At 36.1% G+C, this 22,061-nt stretch overlaps 1 protein-coding gene across 15 annotated transcripts in view; it reads left to right on the top strand.

Annotated features, from left to right (window-relative positions):
* The window catches only part of LOC5573135 (nuclear pore complex protein DDB_G0274915), a 135,419-nt gene that overhangs the window by 54,667 nt on the left and 58,691 nt on the right, over window positions 1-22,061 (top strand). For all 15 annotated transcript variants that reach the window (XM_021847555.1, XM_021847566.1, XM_021847567.1 and 12 more), the window contains exon 3: window positions 3,748-3,860. In XM_021847555.1, coding sequence (XP_021703247.1) covers window positions 3,748-3,860 — 113 coding nt within the window. The remainder of the gene's footprint in view (window positions 1-3,747; window positions 3,861-22,061) is intronic.

The following is a 22,061-nucleotide window of genomic DNA, read 5'->3' as shown; positions in this document are numbered from 1 at the left end:
CCTGAGCAGGATTTGCTCCAAATCCTGAGCAGGATTTGCTCCAAATCATGAGCAGGAATTGCTCCAAATCCTGAGCAGGATTTTCTCCAAATTTTGAGCCCAGTTTGCTCTAAATTCAGAGCCCAGTTTGCTCTAAGTTCTGAGCCCAGCTTGCTCCAAATCCTGTGCCCGATTTACACTAAAGCCTGAGCAGTATTCACTCCAAATCCTAAGCAGCATTTATTTTAAATTGTGAACAGGATTTGCTCATAATCCTGCTTAGGAATTGCTTCAAATCATGAGCCGGATTTGATCAAAACCATGAGCAAATTTTGCTTCGAATCTCAAGCTGTTTTTTCTCCAAATCCAAAGAAGGATTTGCTCCAAACCATTAGCTGGAATTGCTCCAAATCCTGAGCAGGATTTGCTGAAAATCCTGGGCAGGTTTGGCTCAAAATCATGAGCCCAAATTTCTCCTAATTTTGAGTCCGATTTTCTTCAAATCCTGAGTCCAATTTTTTTTATATACTGAGAAGAATTTGCTCCAAATCCAGAGCGGGATTTGCTTTAAATTATGAACAGGAATTAATTTTAATCCTGCTTTGGAATTGCCTAACATCCTGAGCAGGAATTGTTCCAAACCTTAAGCCGGGTTTGCTCCAAATCTTAAGCTGAATTTGCTCAAATCCTGAGCCCAAATTGTTCCGAATCTTGAACCCGATTTGCTGCAAATCCTGAGCAGAATTTGCTCTAAACCATGAGCAAGATTTGCTACGAATCTCAAGCTGTTTTTTTCAAATCCAGAGAAGGATTTGCTCCAAACCATGAGCTGGAATTGCTCCAAATCATGAGCAGGATTAGCTTTGCTGCAAATCCTGAGTCCAGTTTGCTTCTAGTCCTGGGCAGGATTTGCTCCAAACCAAGAGCAGGAGTTGCTCCAAACTATGAGCAGGATTTATTCAAAATCCTGAGCCCAATTTGCTCCAATCCAATGCTCAGGATCCCGATTCGCTCTAAATCCTGAACAGGAATTGTTCCTAATCCTGAGCAGAAATTGCTCCAAATCCTGAACAGGATTTGCTGCAAGTACTGAGCAGGATTTGTTCTAAATACTGAGCCGGATTTGCTCCAAAACATGAGCAAGATATGCTTTAAATCTTAAGCTGGAATTTCTCCAAATCCTGAGCAGGAATTGCTCCAAATCCTGGGCGCAATTTGCTCTGAATCCTGAGCAGGATTTTCTTCAAATCCTGAGCAGGATTTGCTCCAAATTGTTATCAGGAATTGCTCCAAATCCTGAGCAGGCTTTGCTTCAAATCCTGATCTGGATTTGCTCAAAATCATTAGCAAGAATTGCTCCAAATTATGAACAGGATTTTCATCAGATCCTTGGCAGAAATTGCTTTAAATCCTGAGTAAGAATTTCTCCATATCCTGAGCTGGATTTGCTCCACATCATGAGCAGGATTTGCATCAAATCCTAAAAAAGATTTTTCTCCAAATCCAGAGCAGGATTTGCTCCAAATCCTGAGCCCTATTTGCTCCAAATGCTGAGCAGGATTTGCTGAAAATCCTGGGCAGGTTTTGTTCAAAATCATGAGCCCAAATTGCTCCTAATATTGAGTCCGATTTTCTTCAAATCCTGAGCCCAAATTTTCATATACTGAGAAGGATTTGCTCCAAATCCAGAGCGGGATTTGCTCTAAATTGTGAACAGGATTTAATTCTAATCCTGCTTAGGAATTGCCTTAAATCCTGAGCAGGAATTTCTCCAAATGCTGAGCAGGATTTGCTCCAAATCCTGGCAGGATTTGCTCCAAATGCTGAGCAGAACTTGCTCCAAATCCTAAGCAGGAGTTGCTCTAAATCATGAGCCCAGTTTTGCTTCAAATTCTGCGCGTGACTTGCTTCAAATCTTGAGTAAGATTTTCTCCAAATCCTGAGCCGAATTTGCTCCAAATCCTGAGATGGATTTGCTCTTAATCTTGAGCAGGATTTGCTTCAAATTCTGAGCTAGATTAGCTCCAAATCCTGAGCTGGATTTGCTCAAAATCCTGAGCCCAAATTGCTCCGAATCTTGAATCCGATTTTCTCCAAATCCTGAGCCGGATTTTCTCCAAATCATGAGGAAGATTTGCTTCAAATCTTAAGCAGGGTATTCTCCAAATCCTAAGCAGGATATGCTCCAAATTTTGAGCAGAAATTGCTCCAAATCCTGAGCAGGATTTGTTCCAAAGCAGGATTTGATCCTAATGCAGAGCAGGATTTGCTAAGAATCTTAAGCAGAATTTTCTCCAAATCGTGAGCAAAATTTGCTCCAAATCCAGAGCCGAATTCACTCCAAATCCTGAGTATGATTTGCTTCAAATTCTGAGCTAGATTAGCTTCAAATCCTGAGTTTGATTAATTCCGAATTCTGAGATAGATTTTCTCTAAATCCTGAGCAGGATTTGCTCCAAATCCTAAGCAAGATATGATTCAAATTCTGAACTGGAATAGCTCTAAATCCTGAGCAGCATTAACTCTAAATCCTGAGATGGATTTTCTTTCAATCTGAAGCAGGATTTGCTCCAAATCTTGAGCAGGATTTGCTCCAAATTCTGAACAGAATTGGCTCCAAATTCTGACCAGGATTTGCTCAAAATCATGAGCACAATTTGCTTCATATCCTGAGCAGGAATATCTCCAAATCCTGAGCAGGATGTGTTTCAAATTCTGAGCAGGATTTGCTCCAAATCCTGAGCATGATTTGCTACAAATCCTGAGCAGGATTTGCTTCAAATCCTGAGTAAGATTAGCTCCATAGCTTCTTTCAGAGCAGGATTTGCTCCAAATCCTGAGCAAGGTATGATTCAAATTCTGAACTGGAATAGCTCTAAATTCTGAGCTGCATTAATTCTAAATTCTGAGATGGATTTGCTTTCAATCTTAAGCAGAATTGGCTCCAAATCTTGAGCAGGATTTGCTCCAAATTCTGAACAGAATTGGCTCCAAATTCTGACCAGGATTTGCTCAAAATCATGAGCACAATTTGCTTCATATCCTGAGCAGGAATATCTCCAAATCCTGAGCAGGATGTGTTTCAAATTCTGAGCAGGATTTGCTCCAAATCCTGAGCATGATTTGCTACAAATCCTGAGCAGGATTTGCTTCAAATCCTGAGTAAGATTAGCTCCAAAGCTTCTTTCAGAGCAGGATATGCTCCAAATTTTGAGCATGATTTACATCAAATCCTGAGCAAGATACGCTACAAATTCTGAGTAAAGTTTTGTTCAAATCCTGTGCAGGATTTTCTACAAATCCAGAGCAGGATTTTCCTCAAATCCTGAGCTGGAGTTGCTTCAAATCCTGAGCATGATTCGCTCAGGATTCGTAACAGGACATGCTTTGAATCCAGAGCCGAATTTGCTTGTCATGGTTACATGGTCACATTCTGGTGGAGCTGTATGCTGGTTGCGTAATTCATTAGCATTCGAAAAACTTTCCACTGTAGCTCACTCTGAGCATTTTAATTCTCAGACCTTCATGCTACATTGTTCGAGCATGGTATGTGCTTACCAAACACCCACGACGCTGACGTGTCGCCACTCTAGGTTGGGACCGTCAGATAATTACATAAAGCACTCAAACGGGGAAGGGCTGGAACTTCACTTCACGATGATCAGTATTAGCATACTTCTGCTCCTCCAGCGCTGAAAACCAAATCACATCCAAGATTCAGGAAACGTCTTCACCGTTTTACATCGTGCATCTCTTTGTTCCTTCCAGATACGACAACTTGGACATCGACACAATTCTTGGCAGCAACCGGCTGGTCAACAACTACGTGGATTGTTTGCTCAGTCGAAAGCCGTGCCCACCGGAGGGAAAGGATTTGAAACGTAAGTGATTGCGAACTTTGAACATCCACATTCTCGCTGACACCCATTTTTCTGTGCAAACTGCATTCAAATTCTGTTGACTCACTTTGACTCGTTTCTGTCTGGGTCTTTATTCATTTTTCTTTAATGAGTATTGTTTGCATTCATCGATAGCGATCACCCTTTCAGTGCGGCATCCGACGGAATCGTTTAGCAAGACAAAGCGACATCGGTTAAGTGTGATGTGATCTTTCACACGACCCGCGACCGCCTGCCAACCGTTTGCCCTTTGCCACCTGTCGGCGTCTTCGACGTCTGTCTGCGATCACTTAACCCCTCGCATAGGTTCTTGCACGTTGGGTACTAAGAGGGGTTGTGAACCACGCCATTCAGCAGAGGTACCTTGAGGTGCTGTAAACAAATAACTGCAAATTATAGCTTTTAAGGTTTTTAAGTTGATTATAAGAGATTTAATCAAGACGAATAAGCACTCATAGGCAAATTAAGGCTGAGATCACGCAGATCCAGAGAGGTATCTGGGACAAAAACGATGATGAGAATGGTTGAGAATCGTGTAATCGATACCTCTTGTAGTTTCATAGCTACATATGTATCGTTAACCACTGGAATGTATTCCGACAGAATACCTAGAACTGATTCTCCTCTTTGATGATGAAGACAAAGTGGTTTGGTTCGCAAAGTCAAGTGCTTCGTGTGAGCAGTGGTTTCTAAGTTGAAATATACGCAATCGAAATTTATCAATGAACAAAAGTTTATTTTCACGAATTAAGGGGCTCAAACGCAAAGGGGTGTAAGTAATTTTAAGGTGATTTTTCCGACTAACAGAACAAATAACATAATGTGTAGAAAATTGAATTGTTTTTGTGGCTCCCATACAGTGGCGTGGCTAGGGCCCTCAAAATTAAGGCAAACGCCATCTAAATGTAAGACGCTTATGTGAAACCGACTGTTGAAATAAACTTATGAACTTTTATTTATATATTGTTGGAGTAATTTAATGGTAAAAATGTCAATAAATGAGCCTGCAGTCTTTTTTTCTTAATTCTTGTTCAGAAAAACATTAGATTACTGAAAATTATCAATTCCAGTGAATTGACATGGAAACCAAATTATTAGCTGGCAAAACACCGCTGGAAAGCAATAATTCATTACAACTTTGCTTAAGGTTTGCTTAAAAAAATAAAACTAACTCAAATGATTTCTTCAGGAGTTCATTTTGTGATTTTCACGGGAAGTCCGTGGGTTTGTTTAAGACCTTCAAAAATTCAACATAGAATTTTTCTAAAGGTAACCATAGAAGTTACCTCAGAGATTCCATCATGAATTTCTTCAAAGATTCTTTTAGACTTTTTTCAAGAAAATCATAAGTGCTCTAGGAATGCATCCAAAGCTTTAGTCATCATTTTATTAAATCTTTGTAAAATTCTCGTTTACAACATCTTTGAGATTTCAACTATTATTTTCTCCAGAATTTTCTTTCAAAATTGTCATTCAGATTGCAACCATAGAATTCCTTCAGGAACTACTCCAGTGATTGTTGCTAAGATTCCTTCAGGAATTATTCTAGAAATTATTGATAAATTTCCCAAAGATGGCTTCAGCGAATTTTCCCAGTGATTTTCTCAGGAATATCTCCAGATTAAGGTTTTTTTTAGAAATTATTGGATAAATTTTTCAGAAATCCGGGAAATCTCAAGGTAACATTTGATGAAACTATTCAGCGTTAAAATAACCCGATGAACTCCCACAAAGTTGAAAGATTTTTCTTGAAGAAATACTGTGCTCATGGATTTCCTGGAGCGAATTACGAAAAATATCCTCTAACCGTCCCGTGAAACAATGCTTGAAGTTTTTTTTGGAAAACTTGGAGATGGAATCAAAAGAGACGTTTCTGAAGGAGATACCAGAAATTTACTTGAAGAGATCTTCATATAAATCAGTAGAAGAATTTCCTCAGATTTTCCTCGAAAATCTGGAAATAAATTCCTGAAGAACCTGTGAAAAAAATCGCGTAATAGTCTCTGAAGTAATCTTTAGAACCCCTTGAAGCAAGATTCACTGTAAGCAGAATAAAGAAAGAAGTGACTTTAAAGAAAATTTGGCCTCAAATAGAGACTTTCAAAGCCTACCATTAAAATACCCAGTGAACCACGTATCGTATAAGAATGTGCATCCAAAATTACATATTCATGCGTCCAAAATCAGAATCACACAAGATGCCATATTAAGCGTTATCAATGTCAATACAAGTTGTATAAAAATCCCCAATAAGATTCATAAACGACAATCTGTGTTGACAACAAAACATGTCGTAAATAGTGCAACATAGAATCGCGTTATGTTATAGAAACTGACAGATCATATATCAATCCAGAAAGCATCGTATGAAATCGTAAAAACTTAGCAAAAATTGCCATCCAAACTTTGTCTATCTGCTGACGATGGGCCTCAAAGAACAACAAAGTATGTGTCGCTGTGCATGAAACATGTATTAATATTGGCAAATAATCACCCATCGGATATGCAATCCTTGGTGGTACAGTGGTTAGGTGCCTGATCCCTGATTTTATTATCATCCAAATTTTGTGACATCGTATATCTGATCGCAGAAAGTCCGAAAAAGTCGTGCCAAGTACGCATATAGCCTCCACTTTGGTAGGTATGGTTGGGTGACAAAACGTCGAAAAACAAAACGTCGAATGCCAAAACGTCGAATCCCAGAATGTCGAAAGGACAAAACGTCGAAAGGCCAAAACGTCGAAGGGACAAAACGTCGAAATACAAAATGTCGAATGCCAAAACGTCGAAAGGCCAAAACGTCGAAGGGACAAAACGTCGAAAGGAAAATAAATGCGAATGTCTGACAAAGCGTCGATCTATTCGATATTATTCGAAGAAATATAAATGAAACCGATAAAAATGTAAAGTGAAATGCAAATACTTAACAATGTTTTGAACAGTTAAGGCTGTGAAATTTTTTTTTTTTTTTCTAAAGTTAACCGTGATACAGATCGGACTTGATTATCCGGAGACTCGATTATCCGGAATATTAGACTCGATTATCCTGAGTTTGTCTTTGACATTCTCGTTTTTAAGATTATAAAATATGAATGGTTTTGCAGTTTTGGATGTAGGTAAGAAAAGTTGGGTTTGAAAAAAGCTTATAAATAAAACAACGAAATTATCTAATTTTTATTTTTTTATAGCAGATTTGAATTTTTCTTTTAGTGATCCGGAGGTTTCGATTGTCCGGAGTGAAAAAAATCGATACTCCGGATAATCGAGTCTTAATTTGGTAATTTTAAATTGGTCTTGGAAGGAAAGTAAAAAATTGAAAATTTCCAAAACTCGTCGGAATTGCTTTAGATATTTTTATAATCCTCAGATAACAAAATTCAAAGTGATAATTTTAGTCAAATATTGATATGAGGATGCAAAGGGCGTGCTTTGAAATAAAGCTAGGAATCGATTCAATCAATCTATTAAATTGTACTTATTCGATAAAAGAACGAGTAAGTTTTTAAAGAATAAAGAATTCACTCGTTGTCCAAAATCCTTCGTGACATGAACTATACACACGATTGTGACAACCGCACAATAACACATTTACGGAACATGAAGAGAGACGAAACTAAACAATTTGTACAACAGCAATAGATTTGTCAGTTAGTATCCAATCGATAGGCATGCAAAAAAGATTTCACGTTGTTGCACTAAAATAAAGTGGTTTAATTGGATGTTTACAATGAACGTCATTATCGGAAGGAAAGGTCTAGGGTTGAAGGAAATTTGATTGCCTCGATAAGGAGCTATTGGGAATGAAAAGGAACACGATTTTTCACAGAACGTAAGGATTTGCGTTGCTAAAGGTATACCTCAACTCACAAACCAATATCCCCCAATATCATGCTGAACTGGTTCAATCACTTCTGCATATCTGAGGCTTCTTTCTTCGTCAGAAATTGATATAAGAGTGACATATTTCTGAAAATTTGTTCCAAGCTTACTGTGATGTAAATTTTAAATTTTGCTGTTTCCAACGCGGTCCGCATCGCAACCATTTTTTCCTTAGCAACAAAACAACTTCGGTAAAAAAATAGTGCTTTCGACGTTTTGTCTTTTCGACGTTTTGTCCCTTTCGACGTTTTGGGATTCGACGTTTTGGCATTCGACATTTTGGGTTTCGACGTTTTGTCTTTCGACATTTTGTCCCTAAACCGGTAGGTATATAGCCTTTTCGTGCATTCTATACGATTGAATTGATTAATATAGAATGATGTATAACAAAAGTTATACCAACCAAAATGTTGACTGGGTAGGGACTAAACTTCTAAAATGAGTCTTGAATATGTACAAACCATCTCTCGAAGATGTTAACTGATTGATTTTTTCAACTATAAATGAAATGAAAATCAGCTAATTTAAGAATATTCAATAAGAATATGGTCTGCAACAAACCTTCAAACCAGTTCCAGATACTATTGTAGGCCTCGCACATTTAGGTAGATCCATCTGAATTACATTACTTAACCGAGTTATCCAGAATGAATTTTGAACAGGTATTTAGGCTACTTTAATCACTTATAACATTGATCATGGGACCCCTACACAGTGCACATCAAGGTCACCTTCAAACTGAACTCGGGGCCCGGTGCGGACCGCACCCCTCTAGCTACGCTAGTGCTCCCATACAATTTAAATAGCGTGGAAATTTGTTGAAAAAACCTTACAATCGTTTTTTTTCAAACCCAGTTTTTTTTTCAAACCCCTCAAACAAATGTTATAAATGTCATAATGGTTCAATTCAAATGCTTTCCAAGTAAGTGAATTCAACTTACAAAAATTTTAGAATTTGAATGAAATTTACAAAAGCGTGTTTTTTTCGCTTCGTCGCGCACTGGGTCAGATAGCTGTTTTTGACGGTCAAAACCTCTAGTATTCTGGTTTGGTGTCTTCGACATAGTATTTTGGAATTATTCGTGCTACATTTTTTCTCCTTCGGATTTGATATAGATAGTTAAAACTGATCTAGATCAGTTTTATCTTTTCTTATGAGCACCCTAGCAACTTACTTCTACAAAGTTGTTCATTGAGGCATTATTGATCTTTTTCCGAACACGCATATGCTTTATCACTTTATTAAAAAAAAAGAAAAATCAATTTTAATTTTTTTTTTTAATTTCTTTATTAGTATCATTCCAAACATTACATTCATTTCTTATATCTAGGTGTTCTGTGTTATTAGACAACACTATCATCCTAATTTGGTAAAACCAATTTAAGATTTCATTAACATTTTGTTAACAACATATTACATTTCATTTGCCGTAGCAGTTCTTTTTTTTTACAAGTGAGTTGATTTCACCTGCTTATAAGAGAAAAAAAAAACGTTTTTTACTTAACCTAACTTAACCTAAACATATAACTCATTAATCGTGGCAATAGAAGATTGTATTGACTTTTGCCTGAAATTATTAATGATTGTATTTGACATTTGTTCCAATGTTTCAACATGGGATATTCTATGTAACTCATTGGTACTATACCAGGGAGGAAGCCTCAGAATCATTTTCAAAATTTTATTTTGAATTCTCTGCAGAGCTTTCTTCCTGGTATTACAACAGCTAGTCCATATTGGTACAGCATACAACATGGCTGGCCTGAAAATTTGTTTGAATATCAAAAGCTTGTTCTTAAGATAAAGTTTTGATTTTCTATTAATAAGGGGATAGAGACATTTTACATATTTATTACATTTGGCTTGAATGCCCTCAATGTGATTTTTGAAAGTTAAATTATTATCTAGCATGAGCCCTAGATACTTAACTTCATCTGACCAATTTATTGGAACCCCTCTCATCGTGACAACATGTCTACTTGAAGGTTTCAAATAAAGAGCTTTTGGTTTATGTGGGAATATTATTAGTTGAGTTTTGGAAGCATTAGGAGAAATCTTCCATTTTTGCAAGTATGAAAAAAAAAATATCCAAACTTTTTTGCAATCGACTACAGATGACACGCAGGCTTCGTCCTTTGGCGGAGAGGCCTGTGTCATCCGCAAACAAAGATTTTTGACATCCCTGAGGTAGCTCAGGTAAGTCAGATGTGAAAATATTGTATAATATTGGTCCCAAAATGCTGCCTTGAGGAACACCAGCTCTTACAGGAAGTCTTTCAGATCTGGAGTTCTGATAATTAACCTGAAGTGTACGATTTGACAGATAACTTTGAATTATTCTAACAATGTATGTTGGAAAATTAAAGTTTTTCAATTTTACAATCAAACCTTCATGCCAAACACTGTCGAATGCTTTTTCTATGTCTAGAAGAGCAAGACCAGTAGAATAGCCTTCAGATTTGTTGGAACGGATCAAATTAGTTACACGTAAAAGTTGATGAGTGGTCGAATGTCCATGGCGGAATCCGAACTGTTCATTGGCAAAAATTGAATTTTCGTTGATGTGGGCCATCATTCTGTTCAAAATAACCATTTCAAAAAGTTTACTGATGGAGGAAAGCAAACTGATTGGACGATAGCTAGAAGCTTCTGCAGGATTTTTGTCTGGTTTTAAAATTGGAACAACCTTAGCATTTTTCCATTTGTCAGGAAAATATGCTAATTGAAAACATTTGTTAAATATATCAACTAAAAATGATAAGCTACTTTCTGGAAGTTTCTTGATGAGGATGTAGAAAATTCCATCATCGCCAAGAGCTTTCATGTTTTTGAATTTTTTAATAATAGTTCTCACTTCTTCCAAATCAGTCTCCCAGGCATTTTCGAAAACGTTCTCTTGATTGAGAATATTTTCGAACTCCTGAGTAACTTCATTTTCAATTGGACTAGTAAGTCCTAAATTAAAATTGTGCGCACTTTCAAACTGCATAGCAAGTTTTTGAGCTTTTTCGCAATTAGTTAATAATAATTTGTTTTCCTCTTTCAATGCCGGTATTGGCTTCTGAGGTTTTTTCAAGATTTTAGATAATTTCCAAAAGGGCTTAGAGCCAGGGTCCAATTGAGAAATTTTATTTTCCAAATTTTTGTTTCTTAATTGAGCAAAACGTTTCTTGATTTCTTTCTGGAAATCCTGCCATATAATTTTCATAGCAGGATCGCGAGTGCGTTGAAATTGCCTTCTCCTCACGTTTTTAAGACGGATCAAGAGTTTAAGATCATCGTCTATAATCACGGATTCAAATTTAACTTCACATTTTGGAATTGCAATGCTCCGGGCTTCAACAATGGAATTTGTTTAAGTTTCAAGAGCATTGTCAATATCAAGTTTAGTTTCTAAAGAAATGTTAACATCAAGATTAGAGTCAACATACGTTTTATATATATTCCAGTCGGCTCGTAAATAATTGAAAGTGGAGCTGATAGGATTGAGAATCGCTTCTTGGGATATTTGAAATGTAACAGGGACATGATCAGAATCAAAATCAGCATGAGTAATCAGTTGGCTACAAAGATGACTAGAGTCGGTTAAGACCAAATCAATTGTAGATGGATTTCTAGAAGAGGAAAAACATGTGGGGCTATCAGGGTATTGAATTGAGAAATATCCTGAATAGCACTCATCAAATAAAATTCTGCCGTTGGAATTACTTTGAGAATTATTCCATGACCGATGTTTGGCATTAAAGTCACCAATGACAAAAAAATTTGACTTATTGCGAGTCAATTTACGCAAGTCAGTTTGGAGCAAATTAACTTGCTGCCCAGAGCATTGAAATGGCAAATAGGCAGCTATGAAAGTATATTTACCAAACTGTGTTTCAACAGAAACACCTAAAGTTTCAAAAACTTTAGTTTCAAATGATGAAAACAGTTGATGTTTTATACGCCTATGAATGATGATTGCAACTCCCCCACATGCCCCATCAAGTCGATCATTACGATAAACAAAAAAGTTAGGATCTCTTTTGAGTTTAGATCCAGGTTTTAAATACGTTTCGGTAATAACTGCTATATGCACGTTATTAGCTGTAAGAAAATTAAACAGCTCGTCCTCTTTACCATTCAGAGAACGAGCATTCCAATTAAAAATATTTAAATTATTATTTGGATCCATTAGAAAAACGTAATCCAATAACAATTTGATTTGTAAATTTTACACCTACTTGGACTGCTTCAGTCATAGTGGTGGCTTTGAACATTGCATCAATCATTAGATTCAATTGTTCAGTTAGAAAATTAAAATCAGAGGCAGACATGTCATGTGATTTCCCATTGGAATTTCCGGTAGACGAAGAAGCGGAGTTACCTGTGGCGGTAGGGTTTTTTTCCATTTGATTTGAAACAAGTAGAATAGGTACCCATGGATCGAACAGGGGAGGAGTTCGAATTTCCTGCTACGATATCGGCAAAGGATTTACCGTAGGTAGATACATTCGAGATTGAAAGATTCGAACGGCTACCCGACGGATTAAAATTAGTTTAGTTAGTTAAAATTAAAATTCACTGGACAGACGTCTTTGGCGTGAGGAGAACCTCCGCAAATCATGCATTTAGCATCCATGCGACAATTTTTTGTACCATGACCCCATTTTTGGCACCGACGGCACTGAGTGGGGTTCTGGTAATTTCCTCCAGGTTTCTGGAAATGTTCCCATGTCACACGGACATCAAACAAAAGTTTTGCTTTTTCTAAAGCTTTAATATTATTTAGTTCTTTTTTGTTAAAGTGAACTAAATAATATTCTTGAGAAAGCCCTTTCCGAACAATGCCAGATTGGGTTCTCTTTTTCATAATGATTACTTGGACTGGGAAAAATCCAAGTAAATCATTTCATTTTTGATCTCTTCAGGTGATTTATAGTCACTTGAGAGACCTTTCAAGACAACTTTGAACAAACGTTCAGTTTTGTCGTCATAAGTAAAAAATTTGTGCTTCTTCTCTTCAAGATGTTTGAGAAGAAGTTCACGATCTTTAAGAGTTTCCGGCAAAACGCGACAGTCTCCTTTCTTTGCGATTTGGAAGGAAACCTTGATTCCCCTAATGGAGTTCAAGATCTCCTGCCTAAATCCCGCAAATTCGGAACAACTGACCACGATAGGCGGCACTCTTTGCTTCCTCAGTTGAATCAAAGAGCCTGGGCTAGAGGCTGCTTCGATTTGGTGTTCGGAAAATTTGTCTAGAGCATCGAACTGATTGCTCATTTCGATACAATTATTCATTTCACCCTTGGAAGAAAGTTCGCATTCCGGGGAAACGTCCTTTCTTCCGTTCTTGCCACGTGTAGTGACAGTTTTAAAACCCATTTTTATGGAAGGAAGTAGTGAATTCAGAGATTCACCCTTCCTTTTGTTAGTTGTTGATACCATGTTTAGTTAATAAACGAGAAAGACGTGACCTTCGAGAGGTTTTTTCCCTAGACGGTGTCCAAGAAGGATAACCACCGCTAGCTTTCGTCAACGGGTCCAACGAAAAATCGAAGGCACGGGTTCAAACAAGGATCGTAAAGGGATCAATAGTAGAAAAAAATAGTACTGTTTTAGTAGCACTGAAAAGTACCGTTTATAATTTTAGCACTGAAAAGTACTGTTTTATTGCTTTAGGTAGTTTTTAAGAAAACTTCCAAGAGCAGAGAGAATTCGTGTACGCACAGCACGAAGGTACGATGCGCACTGAAATCAATTTTCATGTTTTATATGATTGTATGACATTTTCCAGGAAACCATTTACAAGAATCAATTTACCTGAATGATTTTATCTACAAAAATATTCTCCATAATCGATGTAATGTTTTTTTGTTAACTACAAAAAAAAACTATTGAAACCGAGTTAACTTTTTATTATATTTTAAGTTGTATGCCATTTTCGACTAGCTGTTCCCGGTGACCTTTTCCGAATTAATGTAAATTGGCAATATGATGCTGTATTTTGCATGGAAGCACATGGGAATTATAACATTTAATAGCACTGGTTCTGTATATCTAGTACCGGGGATGTGTTGAAATTCATTACAGGACTGTCAATTGGCCATAACCCACGCTGCAAAATCTCTAGCAAAAGATTTTTCTTATATTCAATAACTTGATAACCGAAACAAAACAATAGTGGGTAATGGAGATTGATGTTTTTGAAGCTATAGAAGATCTTTAAACTATCAAAGTTTATCGTTTTGTATCTTCTTGTATGAAATTTTCAGGCAAGCTCTGTGATACCTGACTTATTTTATTTTTTGATAAAATGACTACCATAGAAGAAGTGGAGAGTTGGAATCTTCATTTGGGATACAAAAAATTAAGTTGACGTTGTAAAGATTAAATAATATAGGGTGTCCCAGAAAGTATACCATACTGCAATTTCGAGACCAGTGCAGATTTTGATATTTCAGCGATTTTTTTCACTACCTGTTTTTTGATGGTGTTACTTTGCAAATTGTTTTTGGCAAACGACTTACTGGCAAATGTCATACAACCTTTTCTTTTTTATAATTTTTAGTTAATAAGGTCCAAAACAGTGTTTCACAAAATATTGGATACCGTAATATGGGTTAAGGACGCGTGGGGTTTTAAGGGATTGAAGTTTTCCATCAAGTTTGACAAATCAGAAAAACGTTGAAAGTCGATATATCATTCATCTGAAATGCTCGATTTGTTCGGAGAATTGTGAGCTGCATTGTGTGATAGGGGATGTCTATTAAAATAAAGTATCGTGAAGTCTTCATATTGAAAACGATTCAAACCATTTTTGTTCGAATTTTATTGGCAAATTACATTTAACTACAAAACTATGAAACAATATTGAGAAAAATATGTGATAAGTAACTCACATGTTTTTCTCAATATTGATCACAACGCAGACAAAACTTTTGAAAATTTTAACTGGATTTTGACTTATAATATTTCTTATGGAAGAAGTCTCTTTATGCAAATTAGTGGAGTGTTCGGGGATTATTTTTTCTACTTTTTCCAAGTTACAAAACTTATTCGATCTATGCCGTAATATATTCCAATATACTTTTGGCTTATTCCGTGAAGTAAAGCTGCATTGGAAAAGTTAAAAGGGTATATTGTTTGTTCTTTGAATATCACAAAACTGTCTAATCTAATCTAATCTTATCGGTAAAACTGGTATTAAAGTAAATGTGGGATTTTTCTTCATACTATTTCCAAAACTTGTTCGATCACACTGGTAAAATGTTTGAAAAGTTTTAATTATTCTTTTATTTGGAAAGGATTTTTGAGCCATTGAACCTTTTAGTGGTAATCTTGTGACGTAGTAAATAATAATAATATTCTTAATTCCTCAGAGTCTATAAATGAGTTGCGCGAAGAGTGAAACCAAATCTACCTATTTATTTGTCAAACCGTCTGTTTACCTATCAAGCAGACCAGTAAAAATAGGGGCTATTGTCGAAGACGAAGGAGAACAATGATTCGAAGAAGCCTCTTCGTACAACTCTGTAATTTCTGAGCTCTTTTTGAGAAACTTCGTGGCCTCGTCGGGCACTAAACGCGTTGTGTTATAGAGTGAGCGTTAGATTTCCGCTCCATACTGGAACATTCTTCAGTATTTTTTCGACCATGCCACTGGGTGTTGCATGCAAGTACTTTGTTTAGTGTAGTGTTTTATTTACAAGGAAAATTGGCCATTTCCCCTACTGAAATTAAAAGCTTGTTGAAATTATCCTCATATTACAGATTATTCATACAGTTGCTTATAGGATTCGTAAACTGCAGATAAAAAAGTTATAATCCTGTTGCATTTAAGTATAAAAATAATTTCAAGACAATTTTACGGTGTATTGGTAGTTTCCAAGTAGGAATAATAACTATGGAAGATTTTGCAGTTAAAATAAAACGGTTTGCAGGAGTTTCAAGTTCAATAATATTGTTTTATTATCTGATTAAGGTTAAAAATAACTTATGAAATTGAATGCATGCATCAAAGTTATTGACCAAAAATATTGTGTTTTGTTGTTGGCAAAATATGGTTTTATTTACGAAACTCAAATTCCTTAACACCCCATATTGCATTTCCGTCAAAAATCACACATTTTCATGATTATCTCAGAAATATGTCATAGGATCCTCATGGCTGTATTTGGCTTTTGATATACACGACGAGAGAATGGTAGAGCTGTTCTTTGTTTTATCATCGACATACTAGAAGTTGTTTAAAATTCGAGTCTATTTGTTTTTCATCCCTCAACACCCCATTTTACGGTAACTCATTAAGTGGCAGATGGTGGCAGCTAATTAGTTGTTAACGACTTGTCAAGAACATTGGCTTCTTTTTCGCTTGTTTGTTGTGACCGTTTAAAGTTATGATGAAATAATGTTAAAATTCTTATCTACATAAATATGAATAGAATGGTGTTCCTATGTCACGAAATGGCATCCGAATGGGTCAACTGATTTGCACTATGCTTTCATAGTTCTATCCATCTTAGGTTCCAACGTGTTCGTGTTGAAAAAAAATGGGAGAATTTTTCTGTAAATTTGTATGGGAGAGTGCATGCCATTTTTCAATAATCTACTTGATGGTAAGGCAAAGTTTGCCGAGACCAATAGTTTTAAATAAAATTTTTATGCAATTATATTCTTAAAATAAAAAAAAAAACTGACCAAATGTTTTCAAGAAAAACTAATGTATTGAAAACAAATTTTTGTTTCTCGACCTAAAATTGTTCCACTAAAAAAAGCCTCATGCGGTCACAGTTTTTTTTCTTCGCACTGAAGCCAATTTTTTGGCTAAATGTAGGCAAAAAAATAGCTGCCACTTCATGGGTCAAGATTTTGAGTAACACTGTTTTGGACTCTTTTTATTAAAAGTATCAACGAAACTTAAAATGTTGCCAGTAAATGGCGAAAAATGCTTACTTTGTTCTTAAACATTTTTCGATTATTGGTAATTTTCGTTGAGGAAATAATCACCGAAAATTACCAATAATCGAAAAATATATAATTCGACGGTGACTCAAACCAGATAAAAATAATTTGTTATTGTTAAGCTTTAGATATATGATGACACATTTTTGTTTTAACATTTCTTTGGTACAAAAAAATGCTCAAAGTTGATTTTTTGGCTTTTTAAAATAGAGTGTCATCCCCATTATCCACGTCAATGATAAGGCATAAGTGTCTTCGGAAGAAATGACCAAAATGCCTCAATGAACTTTTTTTTTTCTTCTCGGTTTGATTGCTCAGATCTTTTGATCCACAAAGCAAAGAACAACTTTGCACAACTTAGTTTTTACCAGGACGCTATTGTAAAAAACAATGAAACTGATCAAAATCAGTTTTTACTTATCTAGAGCAAATCGGAAGGAGTCTTCGGACTTGAAGTTAAAATTATTTCTGGATATTTTTTTTAAGACATCAATCCAGAGTACTAGAGGTTTTGGCCGTCGAAAACAGTAATATGTCGCAGTGTTCGTCGGTGCGGATGGTTTTTTTCTCTGTTTGCATGTGATTTGCCAGGCAGTTGAGTTGTGTGTGGTCTTTTGATACTGTTGCATGCTGTGGAGCGAGCAATGCAAACAAGATCAGTCGTGTCGTGTCACTCGGTTAGCGTTGTGAGAGTGCAAAAATACGTTCGTTTTCAGTTAAGGATGTACTAAAACTGGTGAGCTCGTTTCATGCATATGATAACACATTTTTATCGACGCGACGTTAGGTGTTTGTATTGTTCAAACAAGCTTTGATTAGTTGGTCACTACAAATGTTGGCATAAACCTTCATATAATTTTTATATACTTTTACTTTTTTGGCATTACTAAAAATAACCTTTGAACAGTTCCTTTTTATAAAATTGTCATGACTGTTTCACTAATAAGCATTACACTTAACTTTCGAAAAATAAATCGCACCCTAATGTACAGTTAGTCATTACTTCAATCAGAAATTGCTCCACTTTTGTCTTATGATATTTTTTTAGCTCTTTTTTAGAAAGTTTTTCAGGTTTGATTTAAAGGGTTCTCTAGAATTTTTTCCATGGATTTCATAAAAAACTCTTCTAAGGAATCCCCAATGATCTCATCCACATTTTTTCTTAGATTTTTTCAATATTTCCCTAGAGAATTTTTAAAGGCATATAACTCCTCAACGTATTTGTACAAGAATATATAAAAGAATATTCATAGTCATCCATCACGTCTTTTTCCTACAAAAAATATATTACCGTAGTTTGGAGCGTTCGAATAAAATATTCAGAAATTGTTTCAAAAGTTCATCCAGCATTGTTTCAATGAAATTACTAAAAGGCTTCTCTAGTATTTCTTGCAAGATTCCTACAAAAAATTCTCATGATTTTCCTTTTTAGATGCTTACAGTATTGGACAAAAAAATTTGCAAGTTTTTCGTTATTCCATATAGAATTTTCAACTTTTATATGATAGATCTCAGTCATTTATGAACAGATTTGAATGAAATTTTCAAAGCTTATATAAAACTTTATTATTTATTTTCGAACATTACAAATTACGATTTTTAAAGTATTTCGATTTTACTGAAGTGAAATTTTTCATAAAAAACTAATATATGAAAGCTTATAGCACTAGTACTCGTCAAAATACACAACTTTGTAGAAGATACCATGAAGCGATTCTTTAAATTTGATAACTTATAAAAATAATAATAATCGTCAGAACTTTTTTATTTTAAACTAGTGGTTGGAAAATATTACTCAAAAAAATACGTTTGTTCCAAATCCTCTGCAGGATTTGTTTCGAAACTTAAGAGTGATTTGCTTCGAACACTGGGATGAATTCTCTCTTAATCCTGAGCAGCATTTGCTCCCAATCTTTAGAAGGATTTGCCTCCAACCCTGAGCAGAACTTAATCCAAATCCTGATCAGGATTTATTTCCAAAGCCTGAAGAAGATTTGCCTGCTGAGCAGGATTTGTTCCAAAATCTGAGAAGGAATTACTTCCAATCCTGAACAGAATTTGCTCTAAATACTTAGCAAGATATCAAAATTTTGAGAGGGATTTGCTCTTAATCTTGAGCAGGATTTGCTCCAAAAGGATTTGCCCTTATTTTGAGCAGAATTGGTTCTAAACCCTGAGCACTAATTGCTCCACATTTTTAGAGGGATTTGCTTCACATTCTGGGAGCGATTTGCTCCAAATCCTGTTAAGGTTTTGCTCCAAGCCCCGACAGGGATTGAATCCATATGCTGAGCAGGATTTGCGTCAAATCCAGCGCAGGATTTGTATCAAATACTGAGCAGAATTTGTTCTTAATACTGAGCAGTTGTTGCTTTAAATCCTGAGCAATATTTGCTCCAAATCCTTAGCAGGATTTGGTACAATTCTTAAGATTGATGTGCTCAGAATTCTGGGAGAGTTTTGCTCTTAATCCTGAGCATGATTTACCTCACACTATGAGCAAGTTTTATTCCAAATTCTGAGAAAGATTTGATCGCAATCATAAGCAGAATTTGCTTCAAACTCTGAGTAGGGTTTGCTCCAAAGCCTTAACAATAATTGCTCCAAATCCTGGGCAGAGTTTATTCCAAATCCTGAGCAGGATTTTTCCATAACTTGAGCAAAATTTTCCTCAAATCTTGAGCAGGATTTGCTCCAAATCCTCAGCAGGATTTGTTTCAAATCTTGAGAGTGATTTATTTCGAATTCTGAAAGGGATTTGCCCTTAATCCTGAGCAGGTTTAACTTAAAATCCTGAGCAGGATTTGCTCATAATTCTGAAAAGGATTTGCCAAATATCTACAGAAAGATTTGCTCCAAATCCTAAGCATATGTTGCTCCAAATCCTGAGCAGGGTTTGCTCCGAATCCTTAACAAGATTTCTTCCAAACCCTGAACAAGATTTGCTCAAAATCCTGAGCAAGATTTGCTCCAAATCCTGAGCAGTACCTATGCGCAAGAAATCTTGAGCAAGATTCGGTTGACATCATGAATAAGAATTGCTTCAAATCCTCTGTAGGATTCGCTCTAAATCCTGAGCAGGATTTGCTCCTAATACTGAGCAGGATTTTCTCTAAATTCTTACCTGGATTTCTTCCAAATCATGATTAGGATTTGCTCCAAATCCTCATAAGTATTTGTTCGAAATCCTGAGCCTGATTTGCTCCAAATTCCAAGCAATACTTGCTTCAAATCTTGAGCGGAATTTGCTCCAAATATGAGCAGGAATTGTACCATATCCTCTAAGTCTTGAGAGTTATTTGCTTTTACTCATTAGCGGATTTTACTTCAACTCACCCAAATCCTTACCAGGATTTGTTACAAATCCCATACATAATTTGCTCTTAGTCTTATACAGATTTTACTCCAAATCCTAAGCATGATTCGCTCCAAATCTTGAACAAGATTAGCAACAATTCCTTATTAGTATTCGCTTTGCAAAATGTTCAAGAGAAGCAATAACGTAAATTTTAATACCAGTAACTGACACTGATGAAGATTACAAGTTGAAGCCTACTCAGCTTAGAAATCAACATTGTTTATCATATTTAACTGTACACGCCATTTTAAAATACTTTCAATGTTTCCATTTGATGAAACTTCAAAAAATTGCAACTACTTGGCTTTAAATCTCAGTAAGTGGGTTGCGAATCCAAATTTGGAAACTCATTCGATTAAAACATTCTGCTGTCAGCATACCCTCGATCGTTCTTCGCCCATAAGTCAAATAGTTTGTGGTCAGACGCGGTCTACCATTATTGTTATACCGACCCATGATTGGCTCATAGACGCATACCGCCGGTGGAGCTCCAGAGCTACGTGTGCGCGCGCGCCAAAAGAGCTCAGTGGGACGCGTGCTCGGCTACAAAGTGCGTTCGGCAGAGTAGTAATAATACACCTACCACTGCTTACGGCTTTGATTTGATAATGAAGGTGAATTTATATGTTTAATCGGTTGTTTACTTTCGAGCTGATTTACCTCTCTCGACTCTTGAAGGGGTCGTGCGAGGCGAAGTGCGTGAGTGATTGTTTAGATATTTGCCTTTGTGGAGTGGAGGTACACCCGAGTTGGCACGCGGCTTGTACGATAGCACCTCATATAGACAGGTGTTAGGAGGTGGAGAGCGAAGTGACGGGTGGAGGACTGGAACTATGGAAGCGTGGAAAATGGCCCAGTTGAATTAAAAATAATGTTCAGAACAAACGCGGAAACACCGGCAAGGCTGATAGATTTGAATTATGGATATTTTTAGGGGGAGGATTTGAGTTTAAATCAGGAGTTCGAACCTGGCTTAATCAGTTGGCCTCTGACCACTTAGTGTGAAGATATATCGATACCATGTGTCGCCAAGAGCACTTATGTAGCGAATCAAATAACGTACTGCGTTGAAATTTTGATTGATTGATTTCCATCGATATCAAACCATTTGATTGAATTTTCTACATATTGCATGGTTCGCAGCAGCTCATAGACATGGAATAATTGAATAATGATTAATTTTGTTGCTTCGTTAATCAAGACTCAGAAACCGGTTTCAGTAAAACAATACGTGATAAATCAATAACTCCATAAGCTGTACTGGAAGATCAATACATGTTGATGATAGTTATCGATTATAAAATCAAAGAGTATAAAAGTAATAAAAATACCTATAAGTATTATAATAATTGAGAGGGCATAACGCAAAGGGATGTAAGTGATATTTTAGTCAGATTTGAGTTTAGTATGCTAAAAGATTCATAATTTGTTGAAGATTGGTTTGTTTTTTCAACTCTTATACACATACCTAGTATGAAAAGAAAAATCCTGAAAAAAAAACTACAAAATCGATATTCTTAAAACTACACACTAAATCCATTCAGCAACATTCTAACCACACTAAATCCATTCAGCAACAAATAACCAGTAGTGCCCTGAACAAATAATCCGTTGAATAGATGATATTTTCAATGCATTTGAAACCAAAAGTGTGTTTCACAATTCACAACAAATGCATTTTGCTCTTATAAATGCTCTTGCAAAAATGGACAAACGGACCAAGGTTTGGCACCGGTTCTGAGCGGCCAATTCCAACCGAACCAAGACTTCTAGTAAGATTCACAAAATACAAGTTTATATTTGGTGAAAAAATGGCAGTGAAATTCGTAGGTTAAATCCGGGTCAACATGACCCGAACACCGTAAACGTAACTTTTTTTAATTAACTTAGGAAAGTGAAGTAATCTTCATGAGTTCCTCCTGCATTGTCTTCATTGAATAGAAATTCTTCCATTAATTCAATAATGATATTTTCCACAACCTTCTCTAGAAGCAGTAATATT

The sequence above is a fragment of the Aedes aegypti genome, chromosome 2, assembly GCF_002204515.2.
Source record: "Aedes aegypti strain LVP_AGWG chromosome 2, AaegL5.0 Primary Assembly, whole genome shotgun sequence".
Classification (NCBI taxonomy): domain Eukaryota; kingdom Metazoa; phylum Arthropoda; class Insecta; order Diptera; family Culicidae; genus Aedes; species Aedes aegypti.
Note: the sequence above shows the minus strand (reverse complement) of the source record. Positions and strands in the feature narration are given on the sequence as shown.